Genomic DNA, 20,878 nt, shown 5'->3' with positions numbered 1-20,878 from the left:
ACCTTGCCGGATGGAACACACAAGAATCAAATTGACTACATCTGTGGAAAGAGACAATGGAGAAGCTCACTATCGTCAATAAGAGCAAGGCCAGAGGCCGATGGTGGAACAGGCCATCAATTGTTCAAATGCAAGTTCAAGTTGAAGCTGAAGAAATTTTTAAAAAGTCCACGAGAGCCAAAGTATGACCCTGAATATATCCCACTTGAATTTAGAGACCATATCAAGAATAGTTTTGACGCATTGAATGCTAATGACCGAAAACCACACAAGTTGTGGGATGACATCAAGGATATCATATATGAAGAAAGCAAAAGGTCATTAAAAAGACAGGAAAGAAAGAAAAGACCAAAATAGATGTCAGAAGAGATTCTGAAACTTACTCTTGAACATAGAGTAGCTAAAGCAAAAGGAAGAAATGGTTAAATTAAAGAGCTGAACAGAAGATTTCAAAGGGCAGTTCCAGAAGACAAAGTAAAATATTATAATAAAATATGTGAAGACCTGGAGTTAGAAAACCAAAAAGGAAGGACATTCTCTGCATTTCTCAAGCTGAAAGAACTGAGGAAAAAAATTCAAGCCTCGAGTTGTAACGTTGAAGGATTCTATGGTCAAAATATTGAATGACACAGGAAGCATCAAAAGAAATGGAAGGAATATAGAGAGTTACTGTACCAAAAAGAATTGGTCAACATTCAACCATCTCAGGGGGTAGCATGTGATCAAGAGCCAATGGTATTGAAGGAAGAAATTCAAGCTGCACTGAAGGGAATGGTGCAAAACAAGGCTCCAGGAATTGAAGGAATACCAGTTTAGATGTTTCAACAAATCTATGGAGCACTGGAAGTGCTCACTCATCTATGCCAAGAAATTTGGAAGATAGATACCTGGCCAACCAACTGGAAGAGATCCATATTTGTGCCCATTCTAAAGAAAGGTGAGCTAACAGAATGAGGAAATTATTGAACAATATTACTAATATCACATGCGAGTAAAGTTTTGCTGAAGATAATTCAAAAGTGGTTGCAGTAGTACATCAACAGGGAACTGCCAGGAAGCCAAGCCAAATTCAGGAGAGGACATAGACTGAGGGATATCGTTGCTGATGTCAGATGGATCCTGGCTGAAAGCAGAGAATACCAGAAAGATGTTTACTAGTGCTTATTGATGACATAAAGGTATTCAGCCATGTGGATGATAGCAAATTATGGATAACTTTACAAAGAATGGAAATTTCTGGAACACTTAATTGTGCTCGTGAGGAACCTGTACATAGATCAAGAGGCAGTCTTTCGAACAGAACAAGGGGATACTGCCTGGTTTCAAGTCAGGAAAAGAGTGTGTCAGTGTTGTATCCTTTCACCACACTTAGTTAATCTGTATGCTGAGCAAATAATCTGAGAAGCTGGACTATATGAAGAATAAGATGGCATCAGGTTTGAAGGAAGGCTCATTAACAACTTTCGATACGCAGAGGACACAATTTTGCCTGCTGACAGTGAAGAGGACTTGAAGCCCTTACTGATGAAGATCAAAGACCATGGCCTTCAGTATGTATAAAGAAAACAAAAATTCTCACAACTGGACCAATAAGCAACATCATAATACACGGAAAAAAAAAAAAGGAAGTCGTCAAGGGCTTCATTTTACTTGGCTCCACAATTAACACCCATGGAAGTAGCAGTCAAGAAATCAAACGATGTATTGCGTTGGACAAATCTGCTGCAATAAAACCAAAAAACCAAACCCATTGCCTTTGAATCGATCCCTATATACAGAGTAGAACAGCCCCATAGGATTTACAAGGAGCAGCTGGTGGATTCAAACTGCCAGCCTTTATGGTTAGCAGCTGAGTTCTTTACCACTGTACCACCACGTTTGCATCTGCTTCAGTAGACCGCTTAAAAATGTTAAAGAGCAAAGATGCCACTTTGAGGACTAAGGTATGCCTGACCCAAGCCACGGTATTTTCAATCACTCCATATACACGTGAAAGCTAGATAATCAATAAGAGAGACAGAAGAATTGATGGCATTTGAATTATGCTGTTGGTGAGGATTATTGAATATACCACAGACTGCCTGAAGAATGAACAAATCTGTCTTGGAAGAAGTACAGCGAGAACGCTCCTTAGAAGCAAAGATGGCAAGACTTTGTCTTACGTACTTTGGACATGTGAATAGAAGGGCCAGTCCCGGGAGGAGGTCATCATGCTTAGTAAAACAGAAGGTCAGTGAAAAAGAGGAAGACCTTCAAGGAGATAAACTGACACAGTAGCTGCAACAATGGGGTCAAACATAGCAAGCATTGTAAGGATATCGCAGAACTGGGAAGTATTTCATTCTGTTGTAGACAGGGTTGCTATGAGTCGGAGCCAAGTTGAGGGCACCTAACAACTACAAGAACAACACCACCAATGTGTCGGGCACTGTCGCTAGGTGGTGGAGTGATCCAATAGAGTGCTCTGTAGGTTAACTTCTGTTACAGAGTGCCAGCGAATCATCAAACATGATAAGGTAATTGTCTCAAAAAGAAAAACCAAAACAATCTTTCCTTGATGGGAGGGAGGACTAGCCTAGAGGGAACTGCCACATTCTAGTTCCCTCCCTGCTCCTTTGGCATCCAATTCTGAATCAAGTTGGTAACTCAGGCCTATCAAAGAAATACCATTACTTGGTAAGAGGGACAACAGTCAATACTCATGAGGCGGTGTATGGGGGTAAAAATTGTTAAGAAAATCCACCATCTTGACTCTGCTTAAGGTGAATCAAGCCCTTCAGCCTTTGAAGGAAGCTATTTGAAGCAATCAGAAGACAAATACTGGGATACGGTACCTGGGACTAAAATGTAACACACTAAAACGGCTCATGCAGAGGACATTATTTTTTGTTGCATGTGGCAAAATAGCTTAGTGAGGGAAGGATTGCACTAATGCCCACCAGTCATACCGGTGACTGCATCATTCTGATCAAACACTCTCAAAGACCTTTTGGGGGATAGGGTTTTTACAGAGGATAGCCCTGGGTGGCACAAATGGTTTGTGCTTGGCTGCTAACTGAAATGTTGCCGTTTCTGCCCACCCAGCAGAGCCATGGAAGAAAGCCCTGGTAATCTGCTTCCATAAAGATTACAGCCAAGAAAACCCTATGGAGCTCAGTTCTACTCTGTAACACATGGGGTTGCTATGAGTTGGAATAGACTTGGCAGCAATGGGATTTTTTTTTTTTTTTGGATTTTTGTAGCCGCTTCTAAGTGAAAACTAAACATTGAATACCATTCCACAGGAATTGAGAGTAAGAGACTGTGAAAGCAAGGACCGAGTAAGCCATTGCCCTCTTTTCTGAGATGAACAGGAATGTGACCGGGAGAGTTCAGGAAACCAGATAACTGACCAGCTGCCCAATTTCGACAATACAGTCATCAAAAAGTTAGTGACTTTTCTCCATAACGGGGCCTTTGGGAGTTTTAGATAACTGAGTGTATTGTCCACACTTCAGGCTCTATAAATTTAGGGACTAAAGTAGCCTTCTCCCACTTTAGAGAATGAATTATTATCTTAATATCATGGTGTTATTACAGGAAAATATAATTAGGCACATTACACAGTCACATTTAGTCTAACATATCGGTTGATTACTGTTAGCTGTGGACCTCAAATCTAGGCTAGGGAAATGAATGGCTTGTCATATATATATCTTTACTACCTTAAAGTCATGGTGTTAAAATAGACATAGTTGATATCAGTACTTCACATGGCCACTCCACCAATGGCAAACATTTGAACAAAACACTAAATTCTTTCTTACCAACCAAGTGCAGCCTTCTCAACCCGGGTTCTGGGAAGCTGACTACCAACTGACTGGATAGGCTGGCCATTAAAAATCATTTTCCCTCCATTTGCTAAGAGATCTCTCACATGTCTGTGAGGGGGCCCCAAGGAAGCTAAAGATTCTTTGAGAATTTGTTTTGATACAGATCAGTCAAGAATTCTCGACTTACCGAGCACCGTTTAGAAAGCGTTCATTGCTTTTCTTTTATCAATATCTCGCTTAAGTTGACAGAGGACGCAGCTGGGGAAACAGGTCAGCGTCATAAAATCACTGCAAATAGACCCCTGTTAAAAAAAACAAACGAACCAATCAACACACAGCCTATAAATGTAGTCACGATAATCCCTAGCTTTTGTCTTTTTTTTTTTTGTCTAGTTTTCCAAACCTTGTCGAAATATATATTTTATTTCACTTATTTACCTTGAGAATTTGTTATCCCCATTTTCTAATGACCTAAGAAAATTAAATGACTTGATAAGATCACATAACAACTTAGCGCCAGAGCTTCGTCTTTCCCTTTCAAAGCCAGTGCCCTGTGCATAATATTACACTATTTGAAGTGATCTGCAGGTTACAGTTGAAGCCCCAGTCCTCTCTCATCTGTTCTGGAATGGTTCCTTCTGAAGTCGGTTGTTTAGTGCACCAGTTTTTCTATAGTTTGTAAGTAGTGCCAGGCCAGGCCCCACCCACCTGTATCCCTATAGCCATTTTCATTGACATGTCTCACATTTGTTCTGCAAGAAAGGAAGTCCAGGGGGAGGGAGGAATATATAGTTGTGAGGAATGACCCTCTGGCAGATGCCCTAGAAACGACTCTGCACAGGAGGCCCTGGAGGACCCAGAGGGCCTATTCTAGCCACCAGGCTCTATGACAGTATGCCCTTGACTGATTGAAATAACTTTACAATACTTATTTTAAAAAATGTTGAGTTTAATACAATTCCCAATTTACAATGTGTGGTGGGAGAGGAGAAAAGGGAATGGAGAAAGAGAAATGTACAGTAATTCATTTTATAAGGGTTGTTGTTTTTGTTGAGCTCAAGTCGATTCTGACTGATGGTGACCTCATGTATGAGAGTAGAACGGCTCCATAGGGGTTTTCAAGGCTGTGACCTTTCGGAAGCAGATCACCAGGCTTGTCTTCTGAAGTGTCTCTGGGTGGGTTTGAACCACCAACCTTTCGGCTAGTAGTTCAGTGCTTAACCTATATGGTGAGATTATAAGTGATGTACTTTTCATTAATTTTTTTTTTAAATTGCTACAGAGATTTTGTTTCTCATCTAACAGAGTAAGCATGTGAGACAAAGAGTGGACAAATTATATTAAAAATCTAAGGTGACCTTCCTCAGATGGAGGAGTGAATAAACAGCTTGAAGAAAATTTAGTTCTCTCTTTGCCTTCTCTTTTTCCCTGATAAATAATTCAAAATACTTCAACCTTTCCTCATAGTACCTGTTTTTTTCAGTCTTCAACTCATTAAAAAATTTTTAGTCTTTTAAAGCTTCATTAAGTTTTACTGAATACCCATAATATACCACGAGGAAGCAAGACCAAATATTCTTATTCAGCATGAATCTAATCACATTTTTGTTCTAGTGTGTCTATGTTTGTCTTTTATCTGTTGTCTACTCAGCATCTTATCCTTTGCAATCAACTTATAATTATCCTGAGAAGGTAGTTTTTAGGTGGAAGAATATATATTCTATTATTATTTGCTGATAAGCCTAAAGCATCCTACAGAAAACACCCTATCCTAAATGTTTCATGATACAGGCAAGAAAGAATATTTGTATTTCAAAGCGGCAGGGAAAGGACTACAGATTCATATTAATAAGGGACCAGATGCCTTGACCGAAGCAGCTTATGAGGGAAAATAGGCGCCAGAAAGAAAGATGCTGGCATTCATTGCCTTGTTTGGTTAGAGGGGACTGGTATTTTACCTGTTTGTCGTCAGGTCCCATTGAGTTGGTTCCAACTCATGGCAACCCCATGTACAACATAATGAAATATTGCTCGATTCTACACTATTTCCTGATTGTTGGCGTGTTTGAGTTCCTCATTGCAGATGTTGTGTAGTACTTTCCAATCTAGGGGGCTTATCTTCCAGTACTATACTGGACAATATTCTGTGGTGATCCATAGGAGTTTCACTGGCTGATTTTTGGAAGTAGATTGCCAGGCCTTTCTTCCTAGTCTGTCTTAGTGTGAAAACTCCACAGAAACCTGTACACTGTGGGTGACCCTGCTGGTATTTGAAATACTGGTGGCATAGCTTCCAGCATCATAGCAATACACATGCTACCACAGTACAACAAACAGACAGGTGATGAATTCCACTTGTTCGGAAGCTGTTAAAAAAGTCTCATTACAGGCACAAATTTACAGAATCAATGAACAAGTGAATAAATGAATGAGTTGTTATGGTACATGGCTGACTACACATCCACTCGGGAAGGCAAGATGGTGAAGTGAAAAATCCAGAACTTTGGAGTTAGAATACACTTGACCCCAAATTCCAGAATTTACGTGTTCTGTAACTTTAGGTCTTTCTGTTTCTTGGTTTCCTTATCTGTAGAGATAACAATTTCCACACCACTAGGCACTGGGTTAGCTCATGAGTGGTAAATGAGCAAAGATATGTTACAAAAATATTCTAGCCCATAGTGGGAGTTCAGTCAGTGGTTGCTTCCTTTCTTCCTCTTTCTCCCCGGCAGAGGCTGTGGCCCTGGCCAAAAGGATGCTTTCTTTGCTGTGACCACATACGGAGAGGTAGACCAAAGACGCTGCTGTATAGCAGCCTGATAAAAAACAAAGCATAAATGTAAAAGAGGAACAAAGCAGAGAGCCTGAATTACACAAATCAGTTCTAGAAATTACTAGCCATTTTGGAGGTCTGTTAGAAGGAGACAGAACATTTTTTTAAACAGTGAGCCCTGGTGCAGCAGTGGTTAAGCACTCAGCAGCTGGTAACCAAAAGGTAGGCAGTTCAAACCTACCACCTGCTTCTTGGGAGCAATTTGTGGCAGTCTGGTTCTGTAGAGGTTTACAGCCTTGGAAACCCTATGGGGCAGTTCTACTCTGTCCTATAGGGTCGCTATGAGTCAGAATTGACCCAACAGCAATGTGTTTTTTAAAATCTGTAAACATACCTATTTTTTTTTTCTTTTTTTATTGTGCTTTAGATGAAGATTTACAGAGCAAATTAGTTTCTCATTAAACAATTAATGCACATACTGTTTTGTGACATCGGTTATCAAACTCGTGACGTGTCAACACTCACACCTTCTCCACCTTGGGTCCTCCATTTCCATTAGTCCAGCTTTCTTGTCCCCTCCTGCCTTCGCATCGTTGCCCTGGGCTGGTATGTCCATTTAGTCTCATATACATGGTTGAGCTATGGGTATTATTATTTGTTTTATGGGCCTGCCTAATCTTTGGCTGAAGGGTGAACCTCAGGAGTGGCTTGAGTACTAAGTTAAAAGAGTACCTGGGGCCAAATTCTCAGGGTTTCTGTAGTCTCTGTCAGACGGTAAGTCTGGTTTTTCTTTATGAGTTTAAATTTTGTTGTACATTTTCCTCCAGCTCTGTCCAGAAACCTCTGCTGTGGTCCCTGTCAGAGCAGCCAGTGGTGGTAGCTGGGCACCATCTAGTTCTACTGGACTCAGTCTGGTGGAGGACAGCAAGTCTAGTCTTTCTTGTGTGTGAATTTCAATTTTGTTCTATATTTTTCTCCTGCTCTGTCTGGGACCCTCTATTGTGTTTCCTTTCAGAGCAGTCCACAGTGGTGGCTGGATACCATCTCGCAGTTCTGGGCTCAGTCTGCTGGAGGCTGTGGTAGTTGTGGTCCATTAGTCCTTTGGACAAATCTTTCCCTTGTGTCTTTTGTTTTCTTCATTCTCCTTTGCTCCAGTCAGGGTGGGACCAGCAGAGTATCTTACATGACCACTCACAAGCTTTTAAGACCCCAGACGCTACTCACTGAAGTAGGATATAGAATATTTTCTTTATAAACTGTGTTATGCCAGTTGAGCTAGGTATCCCCTGAGACCATGGTCCCTAGTCCTCATACTGGTAACTCGGTCCCTCAAGGAGTTTGGATGTGTCTATGAAGCTTCTATGGCTTTGCCTGGGTCAAGTTGCACTAACTTCCACAGTATTGTGTACTGTCCTGCCCTTCACCAAAATTATCATTTATCTGTTGTCTAGTTAGTGTTTTTCCATCTCCACCCCTCCCTTCCCTAGTAACCATCAAAGATAAGTATGTAAACCTTTTCATGCATTTTTACATTAGTGGTCTCATACAGTATTTGCCCCTTTGTGATTGACTTATTTCATTCAGCATAATGCCCTCCAGATTCATCCATGTAGTGAGATGTTTTGTGAATTCATCATTGTTCTTTAATTGTTGTGTAGAATTCCATTGTGTGTACATACCATAGTTTGTTTATCCATTCATCTGTTGATGGGCACTTAGGTTGTTTCCATCTTTTTGCTACTGTGAATAACGCTGCAATGAACCTGGGTGTTGTGCTTATGTCTATTCATGTGACGGCCCTTATTTCTCTAGGACATATTCCTAGGGGTGGGATTGCTGGATCATATGGTATTTCTATTTCTAGATTAAGGAAGGGCCATATCATTTTCCAAAATGGTTGTATCATTTTGCATTCGTACCATCAGTGCATAAGAGTTCCAAGCTGCCTGCTGCCTCTCCAGCATTTGTTGTCTTCTGTTCTTTTGATTTGTGCCGGTAATGTCTGGGTGAAATCATATCTCATTGATTTGTATTTCTGTAATGCCTAGTGATCGGAAGCATTTCCTCATTTATCTGTTAGCTGCCTACTTTGTTCTTTTTCTTCAATATTGCTTTACTTATCCAGGGCCTCTTTCCTTTCCATATAAATTTAATGATTAGTTTTTCCATCTCGTTAAAGAATGCTGTTGGTATTTAGATCAAGACTGCATTATATTTGTATACTGTTTTGGGTAGAATTGACATTTTCACAGTGTCAAGTGGTATTTTTTCCAGTTATGTAGGTCTCTTTTGGTTTCTTGCAGTAGTGTTTTGTAGTTTTCTTTGTATAGGTCTTTCATGTCCCTGGTTGAGAACATTTATTGAGAATGATGTTGGCTATTGGTCTTGCATAGATGCCCTTGATTATGTTTAGGAATTTCACTTCTATTCCTATCTTATTGAGAATTTTTATCAGGAATGGGTGTTGGACTTTATCACATGGATTTTCTTCATTGGTTGAGATGATCATATGATTCATTTCCTTTTGATTTATTTATGTGGTGTATTATGTTGATTGATTTTCTAATGTTAAACCATCCTTGCATTCCTTGTATAAATCCCACTTGGTTGTGGTGTATTATTTTTTATATGATACTGAATTCTATTGGTTAGAATTTTCTTAAGAATTTTTGCGTTTATATTCATGAGAGATACTGGTCCGTAGTTTTCTTTTTTGGGGTGTATTTGCCTGGTTTTGGTATCAGGGTTATGCTGGCTTCATAGATGAATTCAGAAGTACCTCTTCCTTTTCTATGTGCTGAAATAGTTTGAGTAGTGCTGGTGTGAGCCCTTCTCTTAGTGTTTGAAACTTTTTTTTTTTTTAATCTTTTCAATCTCCTCTCTTGTTATAGGCCTGTTCAGATTTTCAACCTCACTGAAAATTTGTTCATTTCCTCTAGGTTTTCAAATTTGTTGGAGTACAGTTTTACATAGTACTCCAGAAGTGATGTTTGTATATGTTTTACTTAGTTTTTCAGGTCTTCATTGCATGGTGCTTCTGTCTATAGTGCCTTGTTGGCTCTGCTAAACATACTTATTTAATGTATGCCAAGGAAATTTAACATATCATGGAATTATAGCTGTAGAAGCAACCTTATAAATCATCTTACACAACTTCTTTGTGGCAGATGAGAAAAGAGGTACTGCCGGATGACAAATGACTTACCAGGGAGTTATAAAGTTAGTGAGTTGCTGAGCTATGACCAGAATACTTATCTTCAGACTGCAGTTAAGTGGCCCTTTCTCAATACTATTTTGAGGTCATGGACCTTTTGAAAATCTCATTCGCCAAACCCCACTTACATAATTACATGTACATGACACTTCCTGTAGAATTTCAGGAGAGCCATGGTCCCCTCTGGAGCCCAGCCACAGAGTAAAGAACCTCTGCGTGTTATGCTACCTTAGAAGTATGGAATTTTATAAATGACAGCAGCAGGGAGTGCACAAGAAGTCAGGCAGCTGGACAAGCACGTGAACCAAGAGTCTAAAATATATCACTGACCTGGGAAAACAGGTGAGTTATTCCCTGATATAAGAACACAAATAATAATAGTTACTTACTGAGCAGTTATTACTTGCCAGGCTCCGTGCTAAGGACTTTCCATACTTTGTCTCAGGTAACCTTTACCATAACACCTTGAGGAGGTATCCTTATCACTATTTTATCAGTGAGGGAGCTAAGGTTTAGGAAGGCTATTAACTTGTCACATGGGAGCAATGAGTTATCAGTGAATGGGGCAGAGGCTGAGTTATCAGGAACAATAATCCATTGAGTCACAAAAACCACTTACCATCACGTTGATTCTGATTCGTGGGTACCCCATTTGTGTCAAAGTAGAACTGTGTTTTTCAATGGCTGATTTTTCAGAAGTAGATTGGGTGCCTCTGTGTAGATTTGAACCTCTAACATTTCAGTTAGCATCCTTGCACTGATTAACTGTTTGCACCACCCAGGGATTCCTATTATGTCACCGCTTTGTTAAAACATTTCACTGGTTTCCCAGGTCACTTAGAGTAAAAGCTAGAGTCCATACAATGATCTGCAATGCCAGGACAGTCAACTCCTGTTAATGTTCATCTTCTTTTATCGCCCCCCTCACTCCCTCTGCTTTGCCTCCCTGACTCCTAGCCATTTCTGGAGTCCAGACAAGCTCAGCTTCAAGGCCTTGGGTCTAGCTCTTTATTCTGCCTGGATTTTCCCAGGGTGGATCATCCTCTCACCCTTTTAGGCTTTTATATTTTCACTGAGGTTCTTCCCTGATGACCCTATTTAACATTGGAACCACTCAACACTTTTGATTCTTCTTCCCTTTTTTCCTTTTCTGTGTAGCACTTAACCGTAATCCTACGTATTATACTTTTACTTGGTTATACAGTAAAGCCTGCAAAAGCTGTAACCTGTGTAAGGTGGTGTCATGGATTGAATTGTGTCTCCCAAAATATGTATCAACTTAGCCAGGCCATGATTGTAGTTATCCTCCTTTTTTTGATCTGATGCAGCTATACTTCATTTTATGATGTTATATAATTTTCTTCCATTTTATGTGTCATAAATCTTGACCTCTATGTGTTATTGAGGCAGGATGAGTGTGGGGTGTATCTTGAGTCACAGCCTTACAAAAAGGGGTGACTCAAGTCATGCCCTTATTCAGGTCACACCATTACTCAAGTTGCCACCCTTATTTAAGACATACCCTTGCTCAAGTCACACCCTTACTTGAGTCATGCTTTTTATCTTACAAGACATAAAAGCAGAGAGAAGCGAGCAGAGAGAAGAGGGCCTCACTACCACCAAGAAAAAAACAGTCAGGAGTGGACTGTGTCCTTTGGACCCAGGGTTCCTGTGCTGAGAACCTTTTAGAGATGGGGGAAGATTGAGGTCAAGCCACATGAAGATCACCCAGGAGCAGAAGCTGAAAGGAGACAAGGAGCTTCCCCCAGAGCTAACAGAGAGAGAAAGTCTTCCCCTACAGCTGGTGCCCTGAACTTGGATTTCTAGCCTCCTAAACTGTGAGAGAATAAATTTCTGTTTGTTAGAGCCATCCACTTGTGGTATTACTGCTATAGCAGTACTAGATAACTAAGATAGATGGAAACCTGTCAGAGAAGGAAAACTCAAATATCTTCCAGTAATAGAGAGTGATAGAAAAGTGGTAAGGTTGTACCTTGTCAAAGGTGGAAAACTTGGGGACCTGGAAAAACAAGGCAGTCCCGCCAAGTTTCTGCTGTCACAGGTTTCACTGTAGTTGGCTTGTTCCTTACATTAGAATGTAAATTCTACCACTGACGACCATCATGGTAATAACTGATTCAAGAAAGAATCTCAATGGGTGCTAGAACTAGTGGGTGAAGTTTTGGTGAGGAACAGGATATTTACACCTCCCTACTTTTACAAAAAAAAAAAAATTTTTTTTTTTTTTTTTTTGTTTTTTACTTTTACTTAGGAGCGGAGCCCTGGTGGCACTGTGGTCATGCAGTTGGCTGCTAACCAAAATGTCTGTAGTTCAAACCTACCAGCCTCTCCTTGGAAACTTTATGGGGCAGTTCTACTCTGTCCTATAGGGTCGCTATGAGTTGTAATCGACTCCGTAGCAATGGATTTGGTTTGGACGTAGGAGCCTGGTGGCACAACTATTAAGCACTTGACTGCTAACAGACAAGTTGGTGGTTTGAACCCACCCAGTGGTTCCACAGGAAAAAGACCTGGTAATCTGCTACCGTAAAGATTACAGCATAGAAAACCCTATGGGGCAGCTCTGTCACATGGGGTCACTATGAGTTGAAAATCAACTCAACAGCACTTCACAACAACCAATACAAGATATTTGTAATTATAAAGAGGAAAATAGCAACTTTACAGTGGAAAATCCTGGCCGGCACTGCTTTAACCAAGTGGTTAAAGTGAACATCACCAATAGTGGGACAAATTGACCTCCTGTGCCTGCTGTGATGGACTGAGACAATCATAGCATCACTTCTCAAGTGTTTCCATCCAAAAAGGCATAACCTAAATCCAATCATGAGGAAACATTTGATAAGCTCAAACTGAGGGACATTCTACAAGATAGTTGACCTGTATTAATAAATAATGTCAAAATAATCAAAGATAAGGAAAGATTGAGAAGCTATACTAGGTTGTTGAAGACCAAAGGGACATAACAACTGAATATGATGTGTGATCCCAGATTGATTTCTTTTGCATATGAAGAACATTAATGGAATAACTGATGAAGTTTTAGCAAGGTCCATAGATTAGCTAATAGTATCACATCAGTGGTGAGGTCTTGATTTTGATAGGTGTATTGTGATTATGTAAGAGAATGTCCTTGTTTTTACGAAATACATGCTGTAATAGTTAGGGATAAAGGGGCATCAAGGTTGTAATTTACTCCCAAATGATTCAGAAAATAATAGGATAAGTAGATAGGCAGGCAGATAGAGGTGAGAGACAAAATAATAAAGCAAACATGGCTAAAGTTTAACACTTGGGGAATCGAGGTGAAGGGTATTTGAGAATTCTTCACCATTTTTGCAACTTCAAAAAAAAATCTGAAATTATGTTAAAATAAAAGGTAACTATAAAAAAGAATGTAAGCTCTAGGAAGACAGGGATATGAATATTCTTTGTTCACTGATGTATCTTCAGCGTCTGGAATAGACCTTGGCATGTTCTAAATGCTCGTTAAAACAAAAAAAAAATCAAACCTATCGCTGTGGAGTTGGTTCTAACATGCAGACCCCATGTGATACAGAGTTGAACTGCTCCATAAGGTTTTCTTGACTATAATCTTTATGGGAGCAGATCCTCAGGCCTTTTTTCCATGGTATTGCTGGGTGAGTTTCAACCACCAACCTTTAGGTTAGTAGTTGAGTGCAAACTATTTACAACACTTAAGGAACTGTAGATACTCAATAAATCCTAGTTAAATGAATGAACTATAGCTTATGACTTAACAAGGTTGTAGGTGCTCAACAGTCCTTATTGAATGAATTAACACTGGCTTTTTTTTTCTGACTTACCAGGAAGTGAAACGTACCAGCTCTAATAGAAACCACCACAAGCCCATTTTTATCTAGAGTTTTCTAAGGAAACCATCACCCTTCCTGCAGATTTTCGGAGTCCTGGAGCTCTGGCAATGCAGTGGTTGAGAGTTCAGGCTGCTAACCAAAAGGCCAGGAGTTCAAATCCACCAGTCGTTCCTTGGGAAACCTATGAGGCAACTACTCTGTCCTATAGGGTCAGAATCGACTACATAGCAATGTGTTTGGGTTTCATTTTGGTATAGTCTGACTCTAAGTAAAGCAAGGAGAGATTCAGGGCCTTACACTGGCCTCTGCCCTCATCTGTGCACCTCCAGCAGCTTTTCAGAAATACATTTATTAGGCCAAATAAAAGATTTATTAGGAATATATTCAAAAGCAAAGATAGCAGCATGGGCCCTGTGAGTCACTTAAAAAACTTAGGATGGTGGTGGAGAAAAGACTAGAATCAAGTCATGAAGGTGAGGACAGCAATCACGGAGATCCACTCAGACTGAAGAGAAACCAGGGCGTGTTTGTTAGCAGTGCACAGTGGACACTTGGAGACTCACCGGGATGCCATATCGGGTCCGGTAGAGGGTCCTCATGGCAACACTTGCTCCACACAGGCAGAATTCATTCATGTCAGAGGCAATCTGACACGAGAGGCACAGGGGAAAGAAAGTTCCACAGAGACCTGGATGAAGGGCAAAACCACAGAGAGCAATTAAAGTCATCATGGTCTTGACTAAATGACACAGCTTTCAAGAAGATGCTCAGGAAATGGCCTTAATGGACAACCTGAGAAAATCATGGTGGCAACTAGCTCTTTATGTCTTGCTTCTAGAACCCAGTGTCTAGGAGTTGGGGAAAATTTGCAAGTTGTTATGCTGTGTCAGATTTAATTACAAAGTCTCTTACCTTGCCTGGCCTGAGCACGTTCGAATTATCTTTCTTCCCTGCTCTTCATTACATTTGGGTAACATTTGCATAGGAAGTTTGTGGAGTCAGGATGCCTAAGAAGCCCTTGGAAGACTGTGGGAGGGTGTTTAAGTCAGAAAATGCTGAATGGGAAATAATTAGGGCCAAAAGAAGAAAGTCTAGGGAATAGATTCTAGATGGTCATTTGGAAAAAGTAAGAAACCTATAAGGATGGAAGCAAGTAGAGGTTATGGCTATGAAAGCCTGTAGAAGTTACGGGATATTAGCGTTAGAAGCTTAAAACACTTGCTACCATTTTACTTTAAGGGATCTGCATAAGACAAAAAGGAGCCTAAGAGTAACAAACAGGAAACTGTTCTCAAATATGCCCTGAGGACAAGTCTGTTTTGAAAAGCCCTAGGGTGGAGTTTCCATATTGCTGTACCCCAGATAAGATAAGAAAGTCCATGCTTCCTCATTGATTGTCTTAAGCAGAAGGCTATCTCTAATGAACTTGGAACTTTGATCACACACAAAAAGAGAGGGAGTTGTTTCTCAAGGACAGGCACAGAGAATGTCTTCAACTCAAACGGCAATAGATTGAAACAAAGAAAGTTTGCTCCTGCAAAAGGTGTGTTTGACAGTATAAAAGAATTAAAGTCAGTCAAGCTAAGATATACTGTGCAGCAACTAAACACACATACGTATGCATGCGACGGTATACTCACGTCTCATATTATGGGTGTTTCTCTGAACCAAATTAACGATCCTTTTTAAAAATTACTTTTGAAACCTTCGCACTGTAGTAGCTGATAAAATTGGAACTATCTCAGCTAAATTTTTTACATCTAATTCATATGTGTTTGGGTGGGGGGATTTTTTTTTCTCATTCTTTTGGCTTTAAGATTTAACCAGCGTTAAGCTGATAAAGTGGAGGAGAGAGTGTGTTCAAAGATCAACATGCTGCAATTTTTAAACACTGCCTCCAAGCCAAGATAATTAACTATTTCAATTGTGAGATGATCCTTTTTTTAACAATTAAATATTTTAAATTAGATAACTGAGAAAAGAAAAAAAGAAACTGTCTATCAGTTTGTTGTACTGTGGTGGCTTTCATGTTGCTGTGATACTGGAAGCTTTGCCACCAGTATTTCAAATACCACCAGGGTCACCCTTGTTGGACAGGTTTCAACTGAACTTCCAGACTAAGACACACTAGGAAGAAAGACCTGGCAGGCTACGTCTGAAAAAATTGGCAAGTGAACATTGTCTGATATAGTGCCAGAAGATGAGCCCCTCATGTAGGACGGCACTCAAAATATGACTGGGGAAGAGCTGCCCCCTCAAAGTACAGTTGACCTTAATGCTGTGGATGGAGTCAAGCTTTCAGGACCTTCATTTGCTGATGTGGCACCACTAAAAATGGGAAGAAACAGCTGCAAACATCTACTAATAATCAGAAGTTGCAATGTACTAAGTATAAATCTAGGAAAATTGGAAATCATCAAAAATGAAATGGAACACATAAACATTGATAGTCTATGCATTTGTGAGCTGAAATGGACTGGTATTGGCCATTTTGAATCAGACAATCATATGGTCTGCTCTGCCGGGAATGACAAATTGAAGAGAATGGCGTTGCATTCATCCTCAGAAAAGACACTTCAAGTTCTATCTTGAAGTACAACACTGTCAGTGATAGGATAATATCCATAGGCCTAAAAGGAAGAAGAGTTAATATAACTATTACTCAAATTTACGCACCAACCACTAAGGCCAAAGAAGAAATTGAAGATTTTTACCAGCTTCTGCAGTCTGAAGTTGATCAAACATGCAATTACAATGCATTGATAATTACTGATGATTGAAATGCAAAAGTTGCAAACAAAGGATTGGCAGTTGGAAAATATGGCCTTGGTGACAGAAACAATGCTGGAGATCTCATGACAGAATTTTGCAAGACCAATGACTTCTTCATTGGAAATACCTTTTTCAAAAACATAAACAGTGACTATACACATGGACCTCAGCAAATGGAATATGCAGGAATCAAATCAGCTACATCTGTGGAAAGAGATGATGGAAAAGCTCAATATCATCAGTCAAAACAAGGCCAGGGGATGACTGCCCAACAGACCATCAATTGCTTATGTGTAAGTTCAAGTTGAAGCTGAAGAAAATTAGAACAAGTCCATGAGAGCCAAAGTACAACCCTGAGCGCATCCCATCTGAATTTAGAGATAATCTCAACAATAGATTTGACGCATTGAATGCTAATGACTAAAGACCAGATGAGTTGGAGAATGACATCAAGGACATCATACCTGAAAAAAGCAAGAGATCATTAAAAAGACAGGAAGGAAAGAAAAGTCCAAAATGGATTTTAGAAGGAACTCTGAAACTTGCTCTTGAACGTCAAGTAGCTAAACTGAAAGGAAGAAATGATGAAGTAAAAGAGCTGAACAGAAGATTTTAAAGGGCAGCTTGAGAAGATCAAGTTTTATAATGACATGTGCAAAGACCTGGAGTTAGAAAACCAAAAGAGAAGAACACGCTCAGCATTTCTCAAGCTCAAAAAGTGAAGAAAAAATTCAAGCCTCAAGTTGCAGTATTGAAGGAATCTATGGGCAAAATACTGAACGATGTAGGAAGCATCAAAAGAAGATGGAAGGAATACACAGTCACTGTACTAAAAAGAATTTGTTGACATTCAACCATTTCAGGAGGTAGCATATGATCAAGAACCAATGGTACTGAAAGAAGAGGTCCAAGCTGCACTGAAGGCATTGGTGAAAAACAAGGCTCCAGGAATTCATGGAATACCAACTGAGAAGTTTTAACAAGCGGATGCAGTGCTGGAGGTGCTCATTTGTCTATGCCAAGAAATTTGAAAGACAGCTACCTAGACATCTGACTGGAAGAGATTCATATTTGCCCCCATTCCAAAGAAAGGTGATCTAAACAAATGCAGAAATTATTGAACAATATCATTAATATCACACACAAGTAAAATTTTGCTGAAGATCATTCAAAAGTGGTTGCAGCAGAACATCAACAGGGAACTGCCAGAAATTCAATTTGAATTCAGAAGAGGATGTGGAACAAAGGATATCATTGCTGATGTCAGATGGATTCTGGCTAAAAGCAGAGAATACCAGAAGCACGTTTACCTGTGTTTTATTGACTATACAAAGGCATTCAACTGTGTGGGTCATAACAAATTATGGATAACATTTCAAAGAACAGGAATTCCAAAACGCTTAATTGTACTTATGAGGAAACTGTACATAGACCAAAAGGGAGTCATTCGAAAAGAACAAGAGGATACTGCATGGTTTAAAATCAGGAAAGGTGTGTGTCAGGGTTGTATCCTTTCACCATATTTATTCAATCTGTATGCTCAGCAAGAACCTTTGTTAGGCCGATGATGTGACCTTCCTTGCTGAAAGTGAAGAGGACTTGAAGCACTTACTGATGAAGATCAAAGACCATAGCCTTCAGTATGGATTACACCTCAACATAAAGAAAACAAAACTCCTCACAACTAGACCAATAAGAACATCGTGATGAACAGAGAAAAGATTGAAGTTGTCAAGGATTTTATCTTACTTGGATCCACAATCAATGTCCATGGAAGTTATAGTCAAAAAATCAAATGATGCATTTTATTGGACAAATCTGCTGCAAAAGACCTCTTTAAAGCGTTAAAAAGCAAGAACGTCACTGTAAGGACTAAGTTGCGCCTGACCCAAGCCATGGTGTTTTCAATCTACTCATATGCATGTGAAAGCTGGACAATGAATAAGGAAGATCGAAGAAGAATTGATGCCTTTTAATTATGGTGTTGGCAAAGAATACTGAAAATACCTTGGATTGCCAGAAGAATGAACAAATTTGTCTTGGAAAAAGTACAACCAGAATGCTCATTATAAGCAAGAATGGCGAGACTTCATCTCACATAATTTGGACATGTTATCAGGAAGGATTAGCCCCTGGAAAAGGACATCATGCTTAATAAAATAGAAGGTCGGTGAAAAAGAGGAAGACCTTCAACGAGATGGATTAACACATTCTTTGCCAACAGTAGGCTCAAGCACAGTGATGTGAGGATGGCATCAGGTCAAGCATTGTTTTGTTTTGTTGTACATAGGTTTACTACGAGTTGGAACTGACTCAGTGGCCTCTCCCAACAACAGCAAAAGCTAGAAAAAAAATGCAATAGTTCCTAAAATGGAACAAACACAAGAGTTACAAGAATATTACTGAAAGCAGGAAAACATAGAACCAGCCCTGTGGTAAATGGAAGAGGTAAATAAAAGACAAATTGGAGAAGTATGTCAAGAACATAATCATACTAAAGAGGCGGGAAAAAAAAAAAATAACAGGTGACTGATATAGAAGAGGATCACAAACTCCAGGCCAAACCCAAAAAACCAAACATGTTGCCATTGAGTCGATTCCAATTCATTAGCGACCGTGTAGGACAGAGTAGAACTGCCCCACGAGTTTCCAAGGAGTGCCTGGTGGTTTCAAACTGCCGACCTTTTGGTTAGCAAAAAATTAGTCAATAGGGAATGGTGGGTGTAAATATGGTAAACTGGATACTGAATGCTTCTTTTAATGGGTTGATTAATTAATACTTAGCAGCTGCTGACCTCTGCCATGTGTGAATAGGGCCCATCTTCCCAGAATTTTCAAATTTTCAAGAGAAGCCGGAAATGTAGATTTTTATGTGAGATCTGATTTTTAGCGGTCTCTTACTATTTTAAAATTGAAGCAAGAAATACATCAAGAGGCTTATGCCATACAGACCCAAGAAAACACATCTGTGAACTAACCCCGTCCATTGACTTCCAGCTTGTGCTTTCTGGGTTAGAGAATAAAGCATGGAAATCAACAAAAGAAAAAATAAGTTTTATGATGTCAGTAATTTGCATCATTATAATCAAGTAGAGAGCAAATAACTACATGCACTTACAAATCCCCATGTCATCACAGCAGTCAAATACACCGGTTTGCCACTCACTGGCGGTCGCACCTCTTGTGCTAAATCTTGGCTGTGAAACAACTGGATTCATTTTTAAGGCTAAGTTCAGAAGGTCACTGCCTGTGAAAACAAAACAAAAAGTATTAAGCACTTCACTGTATTGGTTGGATGTAATATAGAAACCAGTTATAGTGAAATACTGATTTATATCAGTTATAAAATATATTGATATAACGAAGATACCAGTTAAAGTGATATAATGATTCATATCAGTTCTAAAATATATTGATGTAGCTGCTGTCGAGGCACTTGAAAAGCAATTACTGATGCTGCTTATGTATAAACAAACACCTCATGAGATTTGTTTCCTTGGTTCGAAGGCCTTAGGGTCATGGTTTCATTGGCTATTTCGGACAATTGGCCTAATATTATCGTTAAAGTTTCTGTTCTACCTCCTAGTTCTCTGTATGGTGCCTGGGACCTTAAATAAACCAGATGGTCCCCAGCTACCATTATTGAACGTTTTCGATCAAAGATTCTATAGGAAGATCATGATCAAAAGAAGGGAAATAATGAAAGTGTTGTAATTGTCCCGCAATTCAGATTTCTGGCTTTCATGGAGGTTGGGGTAACCCACACAGGCCATTGCCTTTGGGTATCCTTTTGAACCTCAAGATTTGAGAAAAGAAAAAAACTGGTTTCTGAAGCCACTTTTGAGTCAAACAATTGTCCAGATAAACTAGTAAGACAATTTTGCTCTGAGTGTTGTACTTTTTTGAAGATTTCAGTCTGTTTTGGGAAACTGACTGCAAAGATCAGACCAAGAGTTATGTTTAGAGTAAATCAGGAATTAATTAGTCTTCAAGGCAATGTTGTATAAAATACCTGTCTAATGTTTGTAATCAAAGTGCCACCCCCTTGCTATGCAGAAAATTATGTATATTAAAGAAACCAGGTTCTCAGAGAAGATAGATGTCATGGCTCAAACTCCATTTTGTCTTAGGCTCCACTTCTCCTTCTGAGAATGTGACCCACGACTGTTAATAGGTTAACCAAAGAGATGTGGTTGCCCTCAGGAAGAACACTTAGTATGGTTTAAACAGGTTAACCGAAGATGTCCAACAGGAAAGGTCCATCCTGTGTAATCTTGCTAATCATGTATTCTCTAATGGAAACTTGTTTGTCACGTGCAAATTTTTCTATACCTTCTGTTTCTTCTAGATAAGCTTTGTGTTCTCCTTATGGATATGTTTTTGTGTGGTGCATCCAACTGTACTAGTTTAGATGATCCCTTTCCAACTGACAGTGAATTTACGTGGGTAA

General features: G+C 39.6%; 2 protein-coding genes across 2 annotated transcripts in view; both read right to left on the bottom strand.

Moving 5' to 3' along the window:
* Positions 1-20,878, bottom strand: part of HELQ (helicase, POLQ like) — a 508,107-nt gene that overhangs the window by 144,843 nt on the left and 342,386 nt on the right. The window lies entirely within an intron of this gene.
* Positions 1-20,878, bottom strand: part of LOC126077025 (placenta-specific gene 8 protein-like) — a 50,161-nt gene that overhangs the window by 3,845 nt on the left and 25,438 nt on the right. Inside the window, exons 2-4 of the mRNA XM_049885910.1 lie at positions 19,547-19,675; positions 14,220-14,344; positions 4,000-4,114 (exon numbers count right to left, since the gene is read on the bottom strand). Of these exons, the coding sequence (XP_049741867.1) occupies positions 4,010-4,114; positions 14,220-14,344; positions 19,547-19,646 (330 nt within the window). The 5' untranslated portion in view covers positions 19,647-19,675 and the 3' untranslated portion in view covers positions 4,000-4,009. The remainder of the gene's footprint in view (positions 1-3,999; positions 4,115-14,219; positions 14,345-19,546; positions 19,676-20,878) is intronic.

The sequence above is a fragment of the Elephas maximus genome, chromosome 5 (genome assembly GCF_024166365.1).
Source record: "Elephas maximus indicus isolate mEleMax1 chromosome 5, mEleMax1 primary haplotype, whole genome shotgun sequence".
Taxonomy (NCBI): Eukaryota; Metazoa; Chordata; class Mammalia; order Proboscidea; family Elephantidae; genus Elephas; species Elephas maximus.
The sequence above is the reverse complement of the archived record's forward strand: the minus strand, read 5'-3'. Positions and strand labels throughout refer to the sequence as shown.